The 21,502-nt window shown below is 44.8% G+C and overlaps 1 protein-coding gene across 1 annotated transcript; it reads right to left on the reverse strand.

Moving 5' to 3' along the window:
- Positions 1 to 13,167: 13,167 nt before the first annotated feature.
- On the reverse strand, positions 13,168 to 18,986 carry LOC143808454 (retinol-binding protein 2-like). The gene is made up of 4 exons (XM_077291140.1): positions 18,834 to 18,986; positions 14,805 to 14,983; positions 14,606 to 14,707; positions 13,168 to 13,335 (listed from the first exon to the last, which is right to left on the reverse strand). Exons 1-4 carry the CDS (start codon positions 18,904 to 18,906, stop codon positions 13,282 to 13,284), a joined length of 408 nt encoding a protein of 135 aa, XP_077147255.1. The 5' UTR covers positions 18,907 to 18,986; the 3' UTR covers positions 13,168 to 13,281.
- Positions 18,987 to 21,502: the final 2,516 nt, after the last annotated feature.

Consider the following 21,502-nt stretch of genomic DNA (forward strand, 5'->3'; position numbering starts at 1 on the left):
ACAAAAGTGCACCTGACAACAGACGCATGGACCTGTAGGCATGGCCACGGAAGATTACGTGTCCATTACGGAGCAATGGGTTAATGTGGTGGATGCATGGTCCACAGGGGACAGCCTACTAAGTCTGTCTGCAGTCCCTAATTCAAATTGTCCTCCACTGTCTAAATCGGAGCTTCCACCTTCTGGCTTTCGGCCTATGGTATCAGAAATTAAACTGCATTTGGCCTTCAACTTTGGTTAGGGCCTACTAACGGCTTCTGCCCCTCCCTGGTGTTGCCCTCAACTAAATAAAGCTGAGCTTCAACCTTCTGCTCCAAATTACCATTTTAAAAAATGCAATAGGCTTTTCCGGCCTACTAAAGGTGTCTGTCTGTGTGCCCCTGCCTGGTGTTGTCCTCAACTAAATAAAGCTGAGCTTCAACCTTCTGCTCCAAATTACCATTTTAAAAAATGCAATAGGCTTTTCCGGCCTACTAAAGGTGTCTGTCTGTGTGCCCCTCCCTGGTGTTGCCCTCAACTAAATAAAGCTGAGCTTCAACCTTCTGCTCCAAATTACCATTTTAAAAAATGCAATAGGCTTTTCCGGCCTACTAAAGGTGTCTGTCTGTGTGCCCCTGCCTGGTGTTGTCCTCAACTAAATAAAGCTGAGCTTCAACCTTCTGGCTCTCATTAAGTGGTTTTAAAAAAAAAAAATGGTGGTTAGGGCCTACTAACGGCTTCTGCCCCTGCCTGGTGTTGCCCTCAACTAAATAAAGCTGAGCTTCAACCTTCTGCTCCAAATTACCATTTTAAAAAATGCAATAGGCTTTTCCGGCCTACTAAAGGTGTCTGTCTGTGTGCCCCTGCCTGGTGTTGTCCTCAACTAAATAAAGCTGAGCTTCAACCTTCCGGCTCTCATTAAGTGGTTTTAAAAAAAAAAAATGGTGGTTAGGGCCTACTAACGGCTTCTGCCCCTGCCTGGTGTTGCCCTCAACTAAATAAAGCTGAGCTTCAACCTTCTGCTCCAAATTACCATTTTAAAAAATGCAATAGGCTTTTCCGGCCTACTAAAGGTGTCTGTCTGTGTGCCCCTGCCTGGTGTTGTCCTCAACTAAATAAAGCTGAGCTTCAACCTTCCGGCTCTCATTAAGTGGTTTTAAAAAAAAAAAATGGTGGTTAGGGCCTACTAACGGCTTCTGCCCCTGCCTGGTGTTGCCCTCAACTAAATAAAGCTGAGCTTCAACCTTCTGCTCCAAATTACCATTTTAAAAAATGCAATAGGCTTTTCCGGCCTACTAAAGGTGTCTGTCTGTGTGCCCCTCCCTGGTGTTGCCCTCAACTAAATAAAGCTGAGCTTCAACCTTCTGCTCCAAATTACCATTTTAAAAAATGCAATAGGCTTTTCCGGCCTACTAAAGGTGTCTGTCTGTGTGCCCCTGCCTGGTGTTGTCCTCAACTAAATAAAGCTGAGTTTCAACCTTCCGGCTCTCATTAAGTGGTTTTAAAAAAAAAAAATGGTGGTTAGGGCCTACTAACGGCTTCTGCCCCTCCCTGGTGTTGCCCTCAACTAAATAAAGCTGAGCTTCAACCTTCTGCTCCAAATTACCATTTTAAAAAATGCAATAGGCTTTTCCGGCCTACTAAAGGTGTCTGTCTGTGTGCCCCTGCCTGGTGTTGCCCTCAACTAAATAAAGCTGAGCTTCAACCTTCTGCTCCAAATTACCATTTTAAAAAATGCAATAGGCTTTTCCGGCCTACTAAAGGTGTCTGTCTGTGTGCCCCTGCCTGGTGTTGCCCTCAACTAAATAAAGCTGAGCTTCAACCTTCTGCTCCAAATTACCATTTTGAAAAATGCAATAGGCTTTTCCGGCCTACTAAAGGTGTCTGTCTGTGTGCCCCTGCCTGGTGTTGTCCTCAACTAAATAAAGCTGAGCTTCAACCTTCCGGCTCTCATTAAGTGGTTTTAAAAAAAATAATGGTGGTTAGGGCCTACTAACGGCTTCTGCCCCTCCCTGGTGTTGCCCTCAACTAAATAAAGCTGAGCTCCAACCTTCTGCTCCAAATTACCATTTTAAAAAATGCAATAGGCTTTTCCGGCCTACTAAAGGTGTCTGTCTGTGTGCCCCTGCCTGGTGTTGTCCTCAATTAAATAAAGCTGAGCTTCAACCTTCCGGCTCTCATTAAGTGGTTTTAAAAAAAAAAAATGGTGGTTAGGGCCTACTAACGGCTTCTGCCCCTGCCTGGTGTTGCCCTCAACTAAATAAAGCTGAGCTTCAACCTTCTGCTCCAAATTACCATTTTAAAAAATGCAATAGGCTTTTCCGGCCTACTAAAGGTGTCTGTCTGTGTGCCCCTGCCTGGTGTTGTCCTCAACTAAATAAAGCTGAGCTTCAACCTTCCGGCTCTCATTAAGTGGTTTTTAAAAAAAAAAATGGTGGTTAGGGCCTACTAACGGCTTCTGCCCCTCCCTGGTGTTGCTCTCAACTAAATAAAGCTGAGCTTCAACCTTCTGCTCCAAATTACCATTTTAAAAAATGCAATAGGCTTTTCCGGCCTACTAAAGGTGTCTGTCTGTGTGCCCCTCCCTGGTGTTGCCCTCAACTAAATAAAGCTGAGCTTCAACCTTCTGCTCCAAATTACCATTTTAAAAAATGCAATAGGCTTTTCCGGCCTACTAAAGGTGTCTGTCTGTGTGCCCCTCCCTGGTGTTGCCCTCAACTAAATAAAGCTGAGCTTCAACCTTCTGCTCCAAATTACCATTTTAAAAAATGCAATAGGCTTTTCCGGCCTACTAAAGGTGTCTGTCTGTGTGCCCCTGCCTGGTGTTGTCCTCAACTAAATAAAGCTGAGCTTCAACCTTCCGGCTCTCATTAAGTGGTTTTAAAAAAAAAAAATGGTGGTTAGGGCCTACTAACGGCTTCTGCCCCTGCCTGGTGTTGCCCTCAACTAAATAAAGCTGAGCTTCAACCTTCTGCTCCAAATTACCATTTTAAAAAATGCAATAGGCTTTTCCGGCCTACTAAAGGTGTCTGTCTGTGTGCCCCTCCCTGGTGTTGCCCTCAACTAAATAAAGCTGAGCTTCAACCTTCTGCTCCAAATTACCATTTTAAAAAATGCAATAGGCTTTTCCGGCCTACTAAAGGTGTCTGCCCCTCCCTGGTGTTGTCCTCAACTGAACAAAGCTGAGCTTCCACATTCTGGCTTTCGCCCTATACTATCAGATATTAAACTGCATTTGGCCTACTAGTGTGGTTAGGCCCTTGAAACAGTGTCTGCTGCTCTTGGGTTTGCTACTCCACTGAACAAAGCAATGCCGCCTGTTTAGTCCTGTTACCAATTTTGAACTGCATGTAGCCTACTTTATTCTTTGGCCCTATATCTGTTTCCTCCTCATCCTGCCCATTGCCCAGCCACTGCTAAATGAGTCTGCTGGTACATTGACCTAGACCACTACATTCCCCTTGTACTCTACACAGCCAGAATCTGTCCCTGCTGAAAGTAAGGTTCCCCTTCCCGCATGTTATACCACCTTACACAGGGACAAAGAGGAAGGTGCAGATGAAAGTGCAGGTTCCTTCATCAGGTGGGGGGGCATACTCGTTGGCGACGTCACTGGCACAGGGCCCCTCAGAGTACGCAAAAGTGTCGCTGCTGGTGGGAGGCGCCCCCGCCATGCAAACACACCGCCGTACTTTGAGGGGCCCTGTGCCAGTGGCAATGCGAACGAGTGGGCCCCCCCCTGCTTGCTCAGGATCACAGCACTTGCAACTTTTAAATACTTACCTTTCCCTGCAACACCGCCGTGACGTAGTCCGCACTTCCTGGGCCCACGAAAAACTTGAGCCAGCCCTACTCCCCCCACAACTTTCCCCCAATTCCCTATGCCCAACTATTATTATACAGTTAATTAAGATTGGCAAGCTTCAGAAACAAGAATGGATGTTTTTGGCATTAAAATGGGCACTGTAGGTGTTTTCCTGGCCTCCACTCACTGCCGACTATGCTTCCCCATTGACTTGCATTGGGTTTCGTGTTTCGGTCGACTTTTAGCGATAATCGGCCGACTGCACTCGACTCGACTCTGGACAAAATCGGGTTTCCCAAAACCCTACTCGATCTTAAAAAAATGAAAGTCGCTCAACCCTACTACCAACCAAATCTCTGGTACCAAAAATACCAGGATGACCAGCCAACACAGAACAGTGAACCTCAGAAATCACTCTACTAGTCCATCTGTCAGGAACAAACAATTTCCCCACAGGACAGCGGTCAGGTCTATCAGCCTGAAATTCCTGAAGAACCCGCCGTAAATCAGGGGAAATGGCACAAAGGACCACCCCTTCTTTCAGAATACCGACCGGTTCAAGGACCTCAGGAGAATCAGGCAAAAAACTCCTAGAAAGGGCATCAGCCTTAATATTCTTAGAACCCGGAAGATACGAAACCACGAAATCAAAACGGGAAAAAAACAAGGACCATCGAGCCTGTCTAGGACTCAGCCGTTTGGCAGACTCGAGGTAAATCAAATTCTTATGATCGGTCAGGACCACAATACGGTGCTTAGCTCCCTCAAGCCAATGTCGCCACTCCTCAAACGCCCACTTCATAGCCAACAACTCCCGATTGCCGACATCATAATTGCGTTCAGCAGGCGAAAACTTGCGGGAGAAGAAGGCACACGGTTTCATCAAAGAACCAACAGAATCCCTCTGAGACAAAACGGCCCCTGCCCCAATCTCAGAAGCATCAATCTCAACCTGATACGGAAGAGAAACATCTGGTTGGCGCAACACCGGAGCAGAAGTAAATCGGCGTTTAAGCTCCTGAAAGGCAGAGACAGCCGCAGAGGACCAATTCGCCACATCAGCGCCTTTTTTCGTCAAATCAGTCAAGGGTTTAACCACGCTGGAGAAGTTAGCAATGAACCGGTGATAAAAATTTGCAAAACCCCAAAATTTCTGAAGGCTCTTCACGGATGTGGGTTGAATCCAATCATGAATGGCCTGAACCTTAACCGGATCCATCTCCATAGATGAGGGAGAAAAAATAAAGCCCAAAAAAGAAACCTTCTGCACCCCAAAGAGACACTTAGACCCCTTCACAAACAAAGCATTGTCACGAAGGATCTGAAATACCATCCTGACCTGTTCCACATGAGACTTCCAATCATCGGAAAAGATCAAAATATCGTCCAAATATACAATCAAGAATTTATCAATATAAGTCCGGAAGATATCATGCATGAAGGATTGAAAAACAGATGGAGCGTTAGTGAGCCCGAATGGCATCACAAGGTATTCAAAGTGGCCTTCGGGCATATTAAACGCAGTTTTCCATTCATCACCCTGCTTAATACGAACAAGATTATATGCCCCCCGAAGGTCAATCTTCGTAAACCAACTAGCCCCCTTAATCCTAGCAAACAAATCGGAAAGCAAAAGTAAAGGGTATTGAAACATGACCGTGATCTTATTCAAGAGGCGATAATCAATACAAGGTCTCAAGGAGCCATCCTTCTTAGCAACAAAAAAAAACCTGCTCCCAACGGTGAAGAAGATGGCCGAATATGCCCTTTCTCCAAAGACTCCTTAACATAACTCCGCATGGCGGTATGTTTAGGCACAGACAGGTTGAAAAGTCGGCCCTTAGGAAACTTACTGCCTGGAATCAAGTCAATCGCACAATCACATTCCCTGTGCGGTGGAAGGGAACTGGACTTGGGCTCATCGAATACATCCTGAAAATCAGACAAAAACTCTGGAATTTCAGAAGAGGAAGAAGAGGAGATTGACATCAAAGGAACATCATTATGAACCCCCTGACAACCCCAACTAGTCACAGACATAGATTTCCAATCCAACACAGGATTATGTACCTGCAACCACGGGAAACCCAGCACGATAACATCATGCAAATTATGCAACACCAGAAATCGACAATCTTCCTGATGGGCTGGTGCCATGTGCATGGTCACCTGTGCCCAAAACTGAGGCTTATTTTTAGCCAAAGGTGTAGCATCAATCCCCCTTAAAGGAATAGGGTTCTGCAAAGGCTGCAAGGGAAAACCACAATGCCTGGCAAACTCAAAATCCATTAAGTTCAAGGCGGCGCCTGAATCCACAAACGCCATGACAGAAAATGATGACAATGAGCAGATCAAGGACACCGATAACAGAAATTTAGGTTGTACAGTACTGATAGTAAATGAACTAGCGATCCTTCTTGTCCGCTTAGGGCAGACTGAAATGACATGAGAAGCGTCGCCACAATAATAACACAACCTATTCTGACGTCTGAATCCTTGTCGTTCCGTTCTAGACAAAATCCTATCACACTGCTTTGGCTCAGGACTTTGCTCTAAGGACGACGCCACAGCGCGCACAGTTTGACGCTCCCGCAAGCGCCAATCAATCTGAATGGCCAGAGACATAGAATCACTCAGACCGGAAGGCGTGGGAAACCCCACCATAACATCTTTAACGGATTCAGAAAGACCCTTTCTGAAAATTGCCGCCAAAGCATCATCATTCCATTTAGTCAACACAGACCATTTTCTAAATTTCTGACAATACAATTCTGCCGCCTCTTGACCCTGAGACAGGGCCAACAAGGTTTTCTCCGCTTGATCCACAGAATTTGGTTCATCATATAATAATCCTAAAGCCTGAAAAAAGGAATCTACATTAAGCAAGGCCGGATTCCCAAATTCCAGGGAAAATGCCCAATCCTGTGGATTGCCACGCAGCAGGGAGATGACAATTTTAACCTGCTGAATGGAATCACCGGAGGATCGCGGTCTCAGAGCAAAAAACAGTTTGCAATTGTTTTTAAAACCCATAAATTTGGACCTATCACCAAAAAACAAATCAGGAGTAGGAATCTTCGGCTCTAAAGCAGGAGTCTGAACAATATAATCAGAAATACCCTGTACCCTAGCAGCAAGCTGGTCTACACGAGAAGCTAATTCCTGAACATCCATGCTGGCACAAGACTCCTCAGCCACCCATAAATAAAGAGGGAAGAAAAGACAAAACAGACTGCAGAAAAAAAAATGGCTCAACACCTTTCTTCCCTTCTTCTGAGATGCATTTAACTCATTATGGGCCAGTTGTACTGTTATGATCTGGTGACCTTGGAGCCGCATGAAAACTTTCTCTGGAGTCGGTGGAACCTGTACTGACCGCAAATCCTGAACTAACACTGCAACTAGAAGTAGCCGTGGGGTGTGCCTAACAAACCCTAGACACCTCGACACAGCCGGAGGACTAAATACCCCTATAGATGGAAATAGGAATGTTATCTTGCCTCAGAGCAGACCCCCAAAGGATAGGCAGCCCCCCACGAATAATGACTGTGAGTAGGAGAAGAATAGACACACGCAGGTAGAAAACAGGATTTAGCAAAAGAGGCCACTCTAGCTAAATAGGAAAGGATAGGACAGATTACTAGGCGGTCAGTATTAAAACCCTTCCAAAAATATCCACAACAGATAATACAAAAAGTTCCACAATCTAACTAAAGACATGGAATGTATTTCTGCCACTCCAGAGAATCCAACAAGACTGAGAAAATACTGACACAATCTAAGCTGGACAAGAAAACACAAAGAATAGCACTGAATTGTGAAGCACACAGCATGTGTGCCACAGGAAAAAAAACCAGACACTTATCTTTGCTGATTTGGCAGAAAGGCAGGAGGAACCAGGCAGAGGTCCAACACCTCCCAACAACAATTGACAACTGGCAAGGACTAATGAATTTTGCACACCTAAATACCCCAGTCAGAACTGCAATCAGCAGACACACCTGACCAGGACTGCAACCCAGGGACAATTGCATTACCACCTACTACCACCGGAGGGAATTCAAAAGCAGAATTCACAACACGGAGCGTCGCGAGGAGCATTGGTAAACACCTGGGCTGGATGCGGGGGCCGACGGAAGGTGAGTATATAACTATTTTTTATTTTAATTCTTTTTTTTAACAGGGATATGGTGCCCATATTGCTATATACTACGTGGGCTGTGTTAGATACTGCATGGGCTGTGTTATATACTACGTCTCTGTGCTATATACTACGTGGCTGTGGTATATATTACGTGGCTGGGCAATATACTACATCGCTGTGCTCTATACTACGCGGCCTGTGTTATATAATGCATGGGCTGTGTTATATACTACGTCTCTGTGCTATATACTACATGGCTGTGCTATATACTACGTGGCTGTGCAATATATTACGTGGCTGTGCAATATATTACGTGGTTGCACAATATACTACGTGTCTGTGCTATATACTACATACTATGGAGGCTGTGCTATATACTACGTGGCTGGGCAATATACTACTTGGCTGTGCTATATACTACGTGGGCTGTGTTATATACTACGTGGGCTGTATGCTACGTGGCTGTGCTATTTTTCTCTGCTGTGTCTGTGCATCATGAATCGTGGTATGTGTTAAAGAGGGGGGCCCACTGAGACTCTTTCGCCCGGGGCCCTCAAAAACCTGGAGCAGGCCCTGGCTTCACTGATTGTTCACGCCCGGCCGCGAACAATCAGTGACAATCCTGTGTATAAATTGCATTATTCTGAAAACTTCATAAATAAACTACATACATATTCTAGGATACCCGATGCGTTAGAATCGGGCCACCATCTAGTACTGTATATTGGCGGCCACGTGGGCTTATGCCGTATATAGGGGCTGTGCATTGGCTCATACATTATATAGGGAGATGTCAGCATACTTAATTGTGCTTAATATTATGTGATAATATTATAAATAATTATAATTAATATGTTAATATTAATTTTGAGCAGAATTACTTTCAAGCTTCTTGCCTCTGCCTCTACAACAGTGATGGTCTCTCATGTGGCCTCACAGGAAAATGTATTGCCCACCCATGCTCTATTATATAAAGCGTCATGTTATGTATAAAGCTGTACATAAGTCAAAGAAAATTGCGCCCTACTATCTCTCTTGTTTTGCATCTACAAATGTGCACCAGAGCACCTATATGTTAATTATTAGGGAGTAATGTGACATATCACATGATACACTGTGGAATAGGGGGCCCCATGCCTTCTAAACTGCCAGGGGCCCTGGCTACTCTTAATCCGCCCCTCCTCAGGTCGCTCATGACATCAGCAGCTGGCAGCAATTTATTCTCCAACCCACAGAAACGATGCTGGGTGTACGCTCATCCAATACCAGGGTGAGTATGTATAGAAGAGTCAGAGGAGATCGCTGCCGACTGATCGATATCAAACTTCGTGAGCACAATTGTCTCTATTGAATTTAATATAAATTATTTCATTACATTTCTGTATATGCATCTAATAAGAAATCGTTGGTGGTGTGTGATGCTATTAAGACGTTATTTGGTCAGCCCATTGGTTTTAATGCAATGCTTCATTTGCCTAGTGGACGTGCAGCAGAGAATGTAATCACTGTTTGCTGGGTGCTGGTAATCCCAACATTGGGCGGTCACTATCAATAATATACAATCCTCAACATGGCAGAATCAAGAAGGTCATGGAATTATGGGAATTACAGGATGGATGGACATGTTAATGATATGCAAATGATGAAAAAACCTTCAGTATCAAGTATGAGTGCTACACGGAGGAATACCCATGCTTACAGCCTTTGCTGCTGTCAATGAGGTTATTAATGGGCTATGTGTGTCCCTACACACTGAATGCTGTTGGGTACACAAATCATCAAGATCCGCTGCTGGCAGCTGTCTGTGAACGTGCCAATGATGTCCCTGGTGTGCTCCTTAGGAGACAATTCCGGAGACTCTACCATGGTAGCACATTCACTCCTGACAGGCTGCTTACAGTTGCATGAGAAACATTCAGCCTGTGATTTCCTTAATTTCATGATTTTTTTTTGTTTCAATGTAATTGTTTAGTAGTGAATATATTGCCCAAATGAGTGACTAAAGTAAAGAGCTGTGTCATGTGACTGACCTGAGAAAGAGATGAGGTACATGTTACATGCCAAGTCCCATGAAGAGCTTTCCTTAGTTTGCAGATATATATTTTTTTTTTATCCCGTAAACCTGTTTAAATGTTAATGTAGGGTCAGGGTGTTAATATACTCACCGATCACCGTCTTCACCAGTATCCATTACAGTTCCGCTCCTCTTCGGAGACACATGACAGCAATTCTGACTCTCCGGATCACACAGCGTTCTATGGCCTTTGTTCATTAAGGGCAAGGTTGTCCACACAGGTCCTCATGAGAGAGCGGGGTGGAGTGCAAGGTGTCTGATTCTCTAAGGGGCACACGCTTCTTAATGAATCATATGAGGAGCTAAGTGGTGTGCGTGTTGCCACAATCTTACTCCAGTCATAGACTGGCCAAAAGGAACAGCGCTGCTGGTCATGAATGCGACGAGCAGGAGGCCATCACGGCCCGTGTCGCCCTGGTTTGCCCACTTTGTCAAGAGCTGGGCAAAAATGGCGTGAAGGCGATAAAATGGGCAACAGTTTTGCGCAGCTCAACATTGTGCAAACACCTCATGGTCAGCATAGGACCCTCGCTCGTGCTCCCTCTTAACCACTAGTTAATGGTGCCATCTTTAATGTGGCAGAAGAATTGGAAACCATTTTTATATAATTAATAGTGATGAGCGAATATACTTGTTACTCGAGATTTCCCGAGCACGCTCGGGGGTCCTCTGAGTATTTTTTAGTGCTCAGAGATTTAGTTTTCCTCACCTCAGCTGAATGATTTACATCTTTTAGCCAGCATAAGTACATGTGGGGATTCCCTAGCAACCAGGCAACCCCCACATGTACTTATGCTGGCTAACAGATGTAAAACATTCAGCTCCGGCGATGAAAACTAAATCTCCGAGCACTAAAAAGTACTCGGAGGACTCCAGAGCAGGGCCATATTTAGAGTTTCTGCTGCCCTAGGCACTTTTAGTGCTGCCTCCCCTTTTGGTGAGTATGACACTACCGGCAGTGACTTTGCCATAAATCGCTGATGTGAAAGCAGCCTTTTGCAGCAGATCCGGCAGTTTTGCCGCATCTGCTGCGTAATGGATCACTTACGGCAACACTGCATTCGGCCTCATTCTTTCCCTATGGGACTTGCAGACACGTGCAGCACTTGCGGTTTTGCCGCGATCCAGCAAATGCGGTACTTGCAGCAATGGAAAAAAATGCTGCTAGCAGTGTTTTTTGTATCACCGCAATTGCAAAACTGCAATTGCCGCACATGTCCGCAAGTAGCCATCACTTCCTGTCCCTGCACCTTGCTAGCTCATCCCTAACCATCCCTCTAACCTAAAACTACACTATAAAGCTTTAGAAAAACAATTTATTAACTGACATATTCCTATGATAATGAGGGCTCCAGGCTACAGTGTAGACTGGGACGGGCAGTCTCCGGGTCTCCATACTCTCGCTGTGCACACCCTCAGTCCCTGCCTCACTGCCTGTACACAGACATCCCTCCACCGCACCCGGTAATCACCGCTCGCAGTAGCATACCGGCAGAGGTGTATGTCGGTTTTCTGGCACCATGGGCAAGAATTCATTTTGGTGCCCCCCCCCCGCCAAGGACATATGTGATTTGCACACTCTGTCATGTACCCACGAGCTCCTCTCCCTAATGCTCTCAATGTTCAGTGAAAAACTGAGAGAAGCAGAAGAGAAGCTCGTTGTCACAGGACCACAAGTATGAAAATCACATATGAGTGAAGTGTCCATGTGACGACGACTGGAACCTGCAGAGCTGAATCCTGACATCGCAGCTTCTGAATTCTCACAACGCATGCACTGCACACTTTTAGGATTCTCCCTTGCTGGTGGACGGTCATGTCAGCACAAGCATGTGATTTGTATACTTCTGACCACATTCCGACTAGACGTCCCCGGCCTCACTCAGTTCATTTTCATTGACGGAGGCCACATATGTCTAGTCAGCATGTGACCGCATTATTGTAAATCGCCAGCACGAGAGAATCCTGACAGCGTGCAGTGCGCACTGTGAGAACTCAGAAGTCTGCAGTCACAAAGAATGACAGCAGACTCATTACAAACATGGACATCCCCTTTAATGCTCCTAACATAAATAAAAACATGAGAGTTAGTCAGTACCACAAATAACATTTACATCCAGGTACCTTATAGATGATGTCCTCTCTCGAGCCGTTCTCCTTCTTTTCTTCATCTTGTCCAGATCCCATGATGGGTTTTCTCATCCACAGCCGTCTCTGCAGACTTCCATCTTCTCCGCTCTTTTGCAGAAAATCTCTACATGATGCCCTTAAAGATACAAGTGTCATTATAATGCTCCTGAATAAAAAATTGACCCTCACTATATTGTCTGCACAAAATATGACCCCCACAGTCCCTCTTATGGTACATGCTCTTCACACTGACCTCTCCTTTCTATACCGGCCCCCGACCTCTCCTTTCTATACCGGCCCCCTCTTCACACTGTCCTCTTACACTGTGTCCCCCCTATAGGGCCCAGTATTTATACTCCATATTTATACTCCATCCTCCCACCCTGTGTGCATGGCTCCCCCATCCTCCCACCCTGCGTGCATGGCTCCCCTATCCTCCTCCCCTGCGTGCATGGCTCCCCTATCCTCCCCTGCGTGCATGGCTCCTCTATCCTCCCATCCTGTGTGCACGGCTCCTCTATCCTCCTCCCCTGTGTGAATGGCTCCCCCATCCTCCTCCCCTGTGTGCATGGCTCCCCCATCCTCCCACCCTGCGTGCACGGCTCCCCATCCTCCTCCCCTGTCATACCGCGCAGCGCAGAACTTCCCGGCATCTCTGCAGCATCTTCCTTCCTGTATGAGCGCCTAGGAGAGTATCTCCCCATATTGGAGCAATCTCTGCCAGTGCTTTCACCATGGAACCGCTCATCCTCTGGATGATCCAATGAAGAAGCACATTGAATACACCCTATGGTGGCCGGAAGCCAAAGCAATGAGCAGAACGCAATTGTATTAAAAATTGTCTTTATCAGCAGTTTGCCATTTTAACCATTTAAGAACTTATGACAGCGTCTTTATGGAATACTGGGAGATTTCAGATCTGAAGCCAGCAGAATTGTAAATGCCGCTCTGGAGAATAATACTGGCTGTTCTACGGTGAGGATGCACTTTTATGTCTAGGAATGATTAATTACACTCATACAATAAATGATAGACTTTCTTACAAACGTCTTTATTTTTTTATTAATAAAATGCACATGACATTTATCACAGATGTATCTACACTACAAAGGACAAAAATGGTAGTTTGCAGACATTCCGGAGCGCTGCTTAGTTCTTCTTTTTGAAAACCTGATGGCAAACTTGATCCTCACAAAACAGGTCCTGAAATATAAAGGTACAGTACAGTGAGTAACCCGGGGGTTCACACAGATCTTCAGCACATGCTGGCACTGATCAAGTGGATTTTGAAGTATTATCCACCCCCGGATTCCACACTCCGGCTGTAAGTGGGGATACACAGTGTGGGGCTGTCCTACCAGGGCAGTGGGCCTCCGTGCTAAAGTGTGGGAAGAATATTGTGCCCACGATGAGGCCGATTCATCCAGATGGGTGTAGCGCACCATTTAATGAATACGGCACTCCTGGGTGGCGTGTGCCTCCATGTGCCGTGCCAGAAATGCTACTCCAGTCATTGACACACGGCACTTCTAGGGTACAAAATGCTGACGTGATGAATTTGATGGGTGAGTGTGGTTACGCCTCATCCCGCCCAGGTGCCTACCCAGCTCCGACAATTTTGGTGAAGCTGATTACAACTTGTCCGAAAACACCAAAAGTTGCCAGTTTCCTGTACAACTCCCCGTTATGTAAAACGTGCTACTTTTCAGAGCTTTTAAGTAACTTTTCTGGCGTAAAAGCTTTGATATATCAGCCCCAAGTTATATAGATCACAAAGGATTGCCTATACTGGATGCAATTGTAGCAAAATATTAGGGTCTCGATCACTCATGGGCAGCAGAGATCCTGAAAATGAGTTTGCTTCTCAGCGCCACTAGACTACACTTATCTATTATATAATGTTTCTATGTATAGGTGTAAAATACAACTTTGCATAGTATGACACTAAAACCTTAAAGCCGATGGGGCATTTTTTTTCTTCAGTGCAATTATTTTGGGTAAAACTAATTTTTGCAATAGGATTTTATTCATAATTTTGCCCCTTTGAACTTTCCGGGTCTTTAGTTTCTGTACATTGCTGTCTGTAGAATGAGTTAACTGAGAATCTGTCTCTGCTTGGAGTTTTTAGTTGATTAGTTTTTATATGGAGATCCTGGTAGGCGCTTTATGACCACTTCAAAGTTCAGCTCAACGTCCTTGTGTTTAGTGGTCATAGATCAGATGAGAGGAGCAATTTTCCTGCCAAGAGATGCAGAAATTGTGCAGAAATTTCTGGACCAAATCCTTAAGAGTTATAAACTCCCTGTCAGAGCAAGTTTCACTGACAGATTCTCAGTTAACTCATTGTGTGCAGTGAAAGAAGCAGCCTGGTGAAAAATGTTTGATATAAACCAAATAATATAAATTATTTTGGCCCAAATTAATGCATTTAATTAAAAATCAATGTTCCTGAAGATGTGCTTTAATTCCTTACCAAGAAAATTTTGTCTCCCTCGATCCATTGCTTCCAGCCGCGGTTCTTCTTCTCTCCCTTCTGGACACAGACAAGTTTGTCCCCTTCCCAAGACACCAAGGTCTAAAAACAAGAATATAACATATAACAATCATCAGTTTCAGAAATGTGAACAGTGAAAAATAGAATTTCTGTCCATAGACAGTCGGCACGAACGGACCTGCACCACGCGATTGTCCAGGGTTTTAGTCTTCTCCTCAAATTCTTCCCCGACTGTGAAGTCCACCTCGTAATTCCTGAATGTGCTGAGGGTCTTTGTCTGAAACTTATCTCCATTTTGAATTATTTCTTTAGTCTGGGTCAAATGAGCAGCAATCTTCCGGGTGGCAAAATCAATATCTGCAGAGTGAAGGGAACATTCAATCAATCGTCATAGTGCTGCCATCCAAGATCTGTATGACTTCAGCAATAGTCTGATCCGTGTATTTACATGCACAGATCTTTTTCCCATCAATAGAATAATTTTATTGCAAAACAATGCAATTTCCATTGCGATCACAATCATTCAATACCAGTGTTTGGACTGATCAGATGATGGTCAGATATAATCCTAGAATATTTTCACAACTTTCAAATAAGTGTGCATTTTCTGAAAATACCAGCAGAGGGCGCCACAGAATGGTGTTTGGTAGCCAAAAGTAATTTATCAGTCCCAAGTACTACAAGCCACAGACTCTCTTACCTAAATGTGTCTTAAAGAGAACCTGTCATCAGGATCAGGCATCATAAACTAAAGGTGCATGCATAAAGGCGCTGTGCTGCTGGTTTACTAGGTGCCTTCACTGCAGAATTCCGCAGCCTGATTATTCTTTAATCCCCATTAGAAGTTTTGGTGCAATAAGCTGTTCCTGCATCGGGACGGGCCTGTGGGCTGGGACTGTAGATAGGGTCTTCATCTCCATCATGGCCCTGCAGCTGTCTCTGGTCTAAGTATCTTCACAATGTTAAAAATTCCCAGCCGGCTCCGTGGTAGCCGCGGGCAGCACTTGCGCAGAGAAATCTGGTTTCAGGCTGCAGCAAAATGGCACCAGTGTGATTTGGATACATGCGGTCACGTGCCAACTAGACATGTGCAGCCTCACTCAATACAGGTGAACTGAGCGAGGCCGGACACGTCTAGTTGGAATGTGGCCGAAGTATACAAATCACATACTGGTAATCACATCACTGGCGAATTCTGACTGTGGACTGAGAAGATTCACAAGTCTGCAGTTACATACAGTTACATACAGTGACTGCAGACTTCTGCCCCAAGCCTAGGCAACCCCTTTAAGTCCCATAACATATAGAAATAACCAGCAGTGTACAAGTTTTAATCCATATACTAACTCAGTTATAGCATTAATTAATTTAGGAGAACTAGAGTTTTTTGTATAAAAATACCATTTATTGAATACAAACTATCAAAAGACAAGGACATTTTTGATTTACATATATCACATAATTTATGTATTAGCATAGATAAGAATAGGAAGTGTGATCCCAATAGGTGCAACGCAAAGCGGTCGCTGTCCTGGGCTGATTTAAGCAGCAATCAGCAATTTAACTTTTAGATGGCCATAATTATCGGCATGAAATAAAATAACCTCTACTACACATGTACTAATGAGGGAAGAAATTTCCTCCCTTATATAAATTCAGGTAATTTCAGCCGAAAATGCCACACATATTATAACAATGATTGCTGCCCTGGAATAAGAAATAAAATGAAAGGTTAATTACCCATGATGTATTGGATTCAGTCCAGGGAACTACCGCTCTCCCCTCCGCTCTCTTAAATTGCTGATTGCTGCTTAAATCAGCCCAGGACAGCGACCGCTTTGCGTTTGCACCTATTGGGATCACACTTCCTATTCTTATCTATGCTAATACACAAATTATGTGATATATGTAAATCAAAAAATTCCTTGTCTTTTGATAGTTTGTATTCAATAAATGGTATTTTTATACAAAAAACTCTAGTTCTCATAATTTAATTAACCCTTTAAGTCCCAGTAGAGGAAATTTAAAAAGTGTGATGATGGGGCTCAGACTGGATATACAATGTCACTATAACTAGGAGGTAGCAATGCTGTCCACCGGGTTCATCACTCCTGGTGGATACGGCAGACTTTTAGAAGTTTGTGCAACTGGAAACCAGTTCACACATCTGAATGACATTTCTGCAGCAAGTGCATAGAATTTTACAACACTTACCTAGATGCAACTAATCTTCCACATGACAGCATACGCATATTAAAGGAGTAGTCAAGGCTTGGGACAAAAATCTGCAGTTACTTGATGTGACCCTAGACTGCTGGCATTGCCGGTGTGAGTGGGTGGTCACATGAGCGTATGTTTGCAGTTTGCTTACTTGTGGTCACGTGCTTCTTTCCATAGAAGTGAATTGAGAGAATTCGGACATATCTAGTGGGCATGTGACCCGCTCACACGAGCGATACTGGGGAATCGTGACAATGTGCACATTCCCAATCATTACTTAGAGGGGTTGTGGCACCATCTTACTTCAGGAGCACAAAGCTCCCAGGCCTCCCACCTTCCTGCTTGCTCGGTGGCTATATGCTCCTGATGTGTGAGAGATTGGATCAGAGTCATTGTCACACAACTGGCCAGAACTGTGAATCCTCCAATGTGGCAAGCAGAGGTGGAATCGGAGGACATTAGGGGCTCTGGAGCTGGCCGAATCTAGCACTCTGCCCAGTAGCACTTGTTGGCTCAAGAAAGCATGGAAGTGCACACTCCTTGTCTAAGTCACCAAGCGATAGACTGCAGTGGTGGCTGGTGAACCCTAAAATTAGCCAACACCTAACAAAACAGATCTGGTTCCTGTAACACCTGGGAGCAGTAGTGTATGAAATGGGTGAGAACTGTAGACACACGAGCACACTCCACAAATGCAAGCTACCATGAATTGCTGTAAGTCCGATCCAGTGCAGGTATAGCACATGGATGTTATACATTGCTACAGGTCCACTGGACTTCATGGTAAACTGTGATCTTGCCCGTACAGCACAATTCAGATGCAACATGTGATCCTGAGCCAAATCCTGCACCTTTACCTATACTGCTGCATGAATTACAAGTGCTTCTCACAAAATTAGAATATCATCAAAAAGTTAATTTCTTTTAGTTCTTCAATACAGAAAGTGAAACTCATGTATTATATAGTCATTACAAACAGAGTGATGTACTTCAAGTCTTTCAGCAGATGACATGTCTCTCCAAACCATCACTGATTGTGGGAAATTCACACTAGACCTCAAGCAGCTTGGATTGTCTGTCTCTCCATTCTTCCTCCAGTCTCTGGGACCTTGATTTCCAAGGTCTAGTGTGAAGTTTCCACAATCAGTGATGGTTTGGGGAGCCATGTCATCTGCTGGTGTAGGTCCACTGTGTTTTATCAAGAACAAAGTAAGCGCATCCGTCTACCAGGAAATTTTAGAGCACTTGCCACTTCATGCTTCCCTGCAAGCTTTTTGGAGATGGAAATGTCATTCTCCAGCAGGACTTGGCACCTGTCCACACTGCCAAAAGTACCAATACCTGGTTTACAAACAACAGTATCACTGTGCTTGATTGGCCAGCAAACTTGCCTGACCTTAACCCCATAGATTTGTCAAGAGGATGATGAGAGACACTAGACCCAACCATGCAGACAAGCTGAAGGCTGCTATTAAAGCAACCTGGGCTTCCATAACACCTCAGCAGTGCCACAGGCTGATCGCCTCCATGCCACACCGCAGTGACGCAGTAATTGATGCGAAAGGAGCCCCGACCAAGTATCGAGTGCATTTACTGAATATACATTTCAGTAGGCCAATATTTGTTATTGTTGTTAAGATAATTTTTTTTAGCTGGTGTTATGAAGTATTATAATTTACTGAGATAATGACTTTTGGGTTTTCATTGGCTGTAAGCCATAATCATCAACATTAACAGGAATAAACACTTGAAATAGATCACTCTGTTTGTAATGACTCTATATAATATATGAGTTTCACTTTTTCTATTGAAGAACTGAAGTAAATTTCCTTTTTGATGATATTCTAATTTTGTGAGATGCACCTGTATCGCAGTGAAGCCTCGAACATATGATACAATTCCCAAGTAAGCACGAACCTTATTCTTAAGGACCCTCAATAACCCCCAAGTACCATCACATTTTTAAAACTGAAGAAATTTGGAATACCTAGTGCCTTCATGTAGCCATCAAAGTTGTCGTTGGTCTCCATGACCCAGGTGCCATTGAAGTCTGCAGGCATGATGATGTTACAGAGAGGAGGTGCTGCTCAGACAGTGAGGATGGGCGGACTGCAAGGAAACTATTCTCACAGTGACTTATATACCTTAGCGTGAAGGCTTCCTGGGATCCAGATAAACGGGTTTCAAAGTCACAGATTAGTTGACAAGAGACTTTACCTCTAGCAGTAAGTCCATAGGGCGAGTCTGGAATATTATCAGTTCAATTTCATATTTTATTGCAGGAGTGGACAGAAGCAGTGAGACATTAGTCATCATAGTTGTCGACAATATTTTAACCCTTTAGTGACAGAGCCAATTTGGTACATAATGACCAGGCCAATTTTTACAATTCTGACCACTGTCCCTTTATGAGGTAATAACTCTGGAACGCTTCAAAGGATCCCACTGATTCTGAGATTGTTTTTTTCAAGACATATCGTACTTCATGATAGTGGTAAAAGTTCTTTGATATAACTTGTGTTTATTTATGAAAAAATGGCAATTTGGCAAAAACCTTGAAAGATTTTGCAATTTTCAAACTTTTAATTTTTGTACCCATGAATCAGGGAGGGGTGTCACTCAAATTAGTTAACAAATAACATTTCCCACATGTCTACCTTACAACAGCACAATTTTGGAAACATATTTTTTTTTTTGTTAGGACATTATAAGAGTTAAAAGTTGACCAGAGATTTCTCATTTTTCCAACAAAATTTGCAAAACCATTTTTTTTAGGGACCACCTCACATTTCAAGTGAGTTTGGGGGGTCTATATGGCACAAAGTACCCAAAAGTGACACAAAGGTGCACAAAACCACATTCAAGAAGTTTATTAACCCTTCTGGTGCTTCACGAGAACTAAAGCAATGTGAAAGGAAAAAAATGAACATTTTACTTTTTTCACAAACAATTTACTTTGGAACCAATTTTTTTTGTTATTTTCACAAGTGTGTCAGGAGAAAATGGACCACAAAATTTGTTATGCAATTTCTCCTGAGTATGCCGATACCCCGTATGTGGGGGAAAGCCTCTGTTTGGTGCATGGCAGGGATCAGAATGCACCGTTTGACTTTTTGAACGCAAAGTTGGCTGGAATCAATGGTGGCGCCATGTCGCGTGTGGAGACCCCCTGATGTACCTAAACAGTGGAACCCCCCAATTCTAACTCCAACCGTAACCCCAACACACCCCTAACTCTGATCCCAACCCTAACCATAACCCCTAACCCAGAGGCGTACCGGCCCCCTCTTCACACTGTCCTCTTACACTGTGTCCCCCCTATAGGGCCCAGTATTTATACTCCATATTTATACTCCATCCTCCCACCCTGTGTGCATGGCTCCCCCATCCTCCCACCCTACGTGCATGGCTCCCCCATCCTCCCACCCTGTGTGCATGGCTCCCCCATCTTCCCTCCCTGTGTGCATGGCTCCCCCATCCTCCCACCCTGCGTGCATGGCTCCCCCATCCTCCCACCCTGCGTGCATGGCTCCCCTATCCTCTCACCCTGCGTGCACGGCTCCCCATCCTCCTCCCCTGCGTGCATGGCTCCCCCATCCTTCCACCCTGCGTGCATGGCTCCCCTATCCTCCCACCCTGTGTGCATGGCTCCTCTATCCTCCCACCCTGCGTGCATGGCTCCCCCATCCTCCTTCCCTGCGTGCATGGCTCCCCTATCTTCCCCTGCGTGCATGGCTCCTCTATCCTCCCACTCTGTTTGCATGGCTCCTCTATCCTCCTCCCCTGTGTGAATGGCTCCCCCAACCTCCTCCTCTGTGTGCATGGCTCCCCTATCCTCCCACCCTGCGTGCATGGCTCCCCCATCCTCCTCCCCTGTCATACTCACCACGCGGTGCAGAACTTCCCGGCATTTCTGCAGCGTCTTCCTTCCTGTATGAGCGGTCACGTGGTACTGCTCATTAAGGTGATGAATATGCGCATATTCATCACCTTAATGAGTGGTACCACGTGACCGCTGAAGACAGGACGCGCTGCCGGCGCTGAGACGGAGTTGCAGCCACCGCTGGAGGAGGGTGAGTATGACGTCTTCAGGGAGGGGGGGGGCGGGCACTTGACCCCGGACTTTTATAAAAAAAAATAAAAATACGGCCCTGCCCCCCGAGCATGCTCGGGAAATCTCGAGTAACGAGTATATTCTCTCATCACTAATAGTTAAGCAATATTTAACTTTAGAAGGCTTCGTTAAAGTCACCGTCTCATGAGAAATAAAATATAAAACTAGTGCCATAAATATCAGGTGAGTATGGGATCTGATCTCACTTATACATATCAAACATATTATAGACAGTTATCGATGGGCTATCGTCTAGACCACCTGACATCGATCTCCAGGGGCTTTTTCTGTTACCGTGGTGATATATAGCCATCATCTGCAGACAAGGGGTCAAAGATGCCCACCCAAAAGCTCATTCCGTCATCCATGGATTTCAGTCCAATCACTTGCCACATTGTACAGACTGGCTGTAGGTCTCCTTGCCTGAGCGTGAAAACCTCATAGAAATATGTGAAGTGGTGAACAGGAGACCCGCAGCCAGACTGTGCATGGTGGTCCGTGATCAGATCGAAATCCACGGACGCCTGCATAAGCCCCTAGGA

Source organism: Ranitomeya variabilis, chromosome 2 (assembly GCF_051348905.1).
Source record: "Ranitomeya variabilis isolate aRanVar5 chromosome 2, aRanVar5.hap1, whole genome shotgun sequence".
NCBI classification, from domain to species: Eukaryota; Metazoa; Chordata; class Amphibia; order Anura; family Dendrobatidae; genus Ranitomeya; species Ranitomeya variabilis.

Excerpts from the sequence above, each read along its gene's own strand:
- LOC143808454 (XM_077291140.1), bottom strand. The coding sequence starts at position 18,906 with ATGCCTGCAGACTTCAATGGCACCTGGGTCATGGAGACCAACGACAAC. Across the intron at positions 14,984-18,833 it reads TGGCTACATGAAGGCACTAG|ATATTGATTTTGCCACCCGG; the intron begins GTATTCCAAATT and ends TTCACTCTGCAG. Across the intron at positions 14,708-14,804 it reads TGGACAATCGCGTGGTGCAG|ACCTTGGTGTCTTGGGAAGG; the intron begins GTCCGTTCGTGC and ends TCTTGTTTTTAG.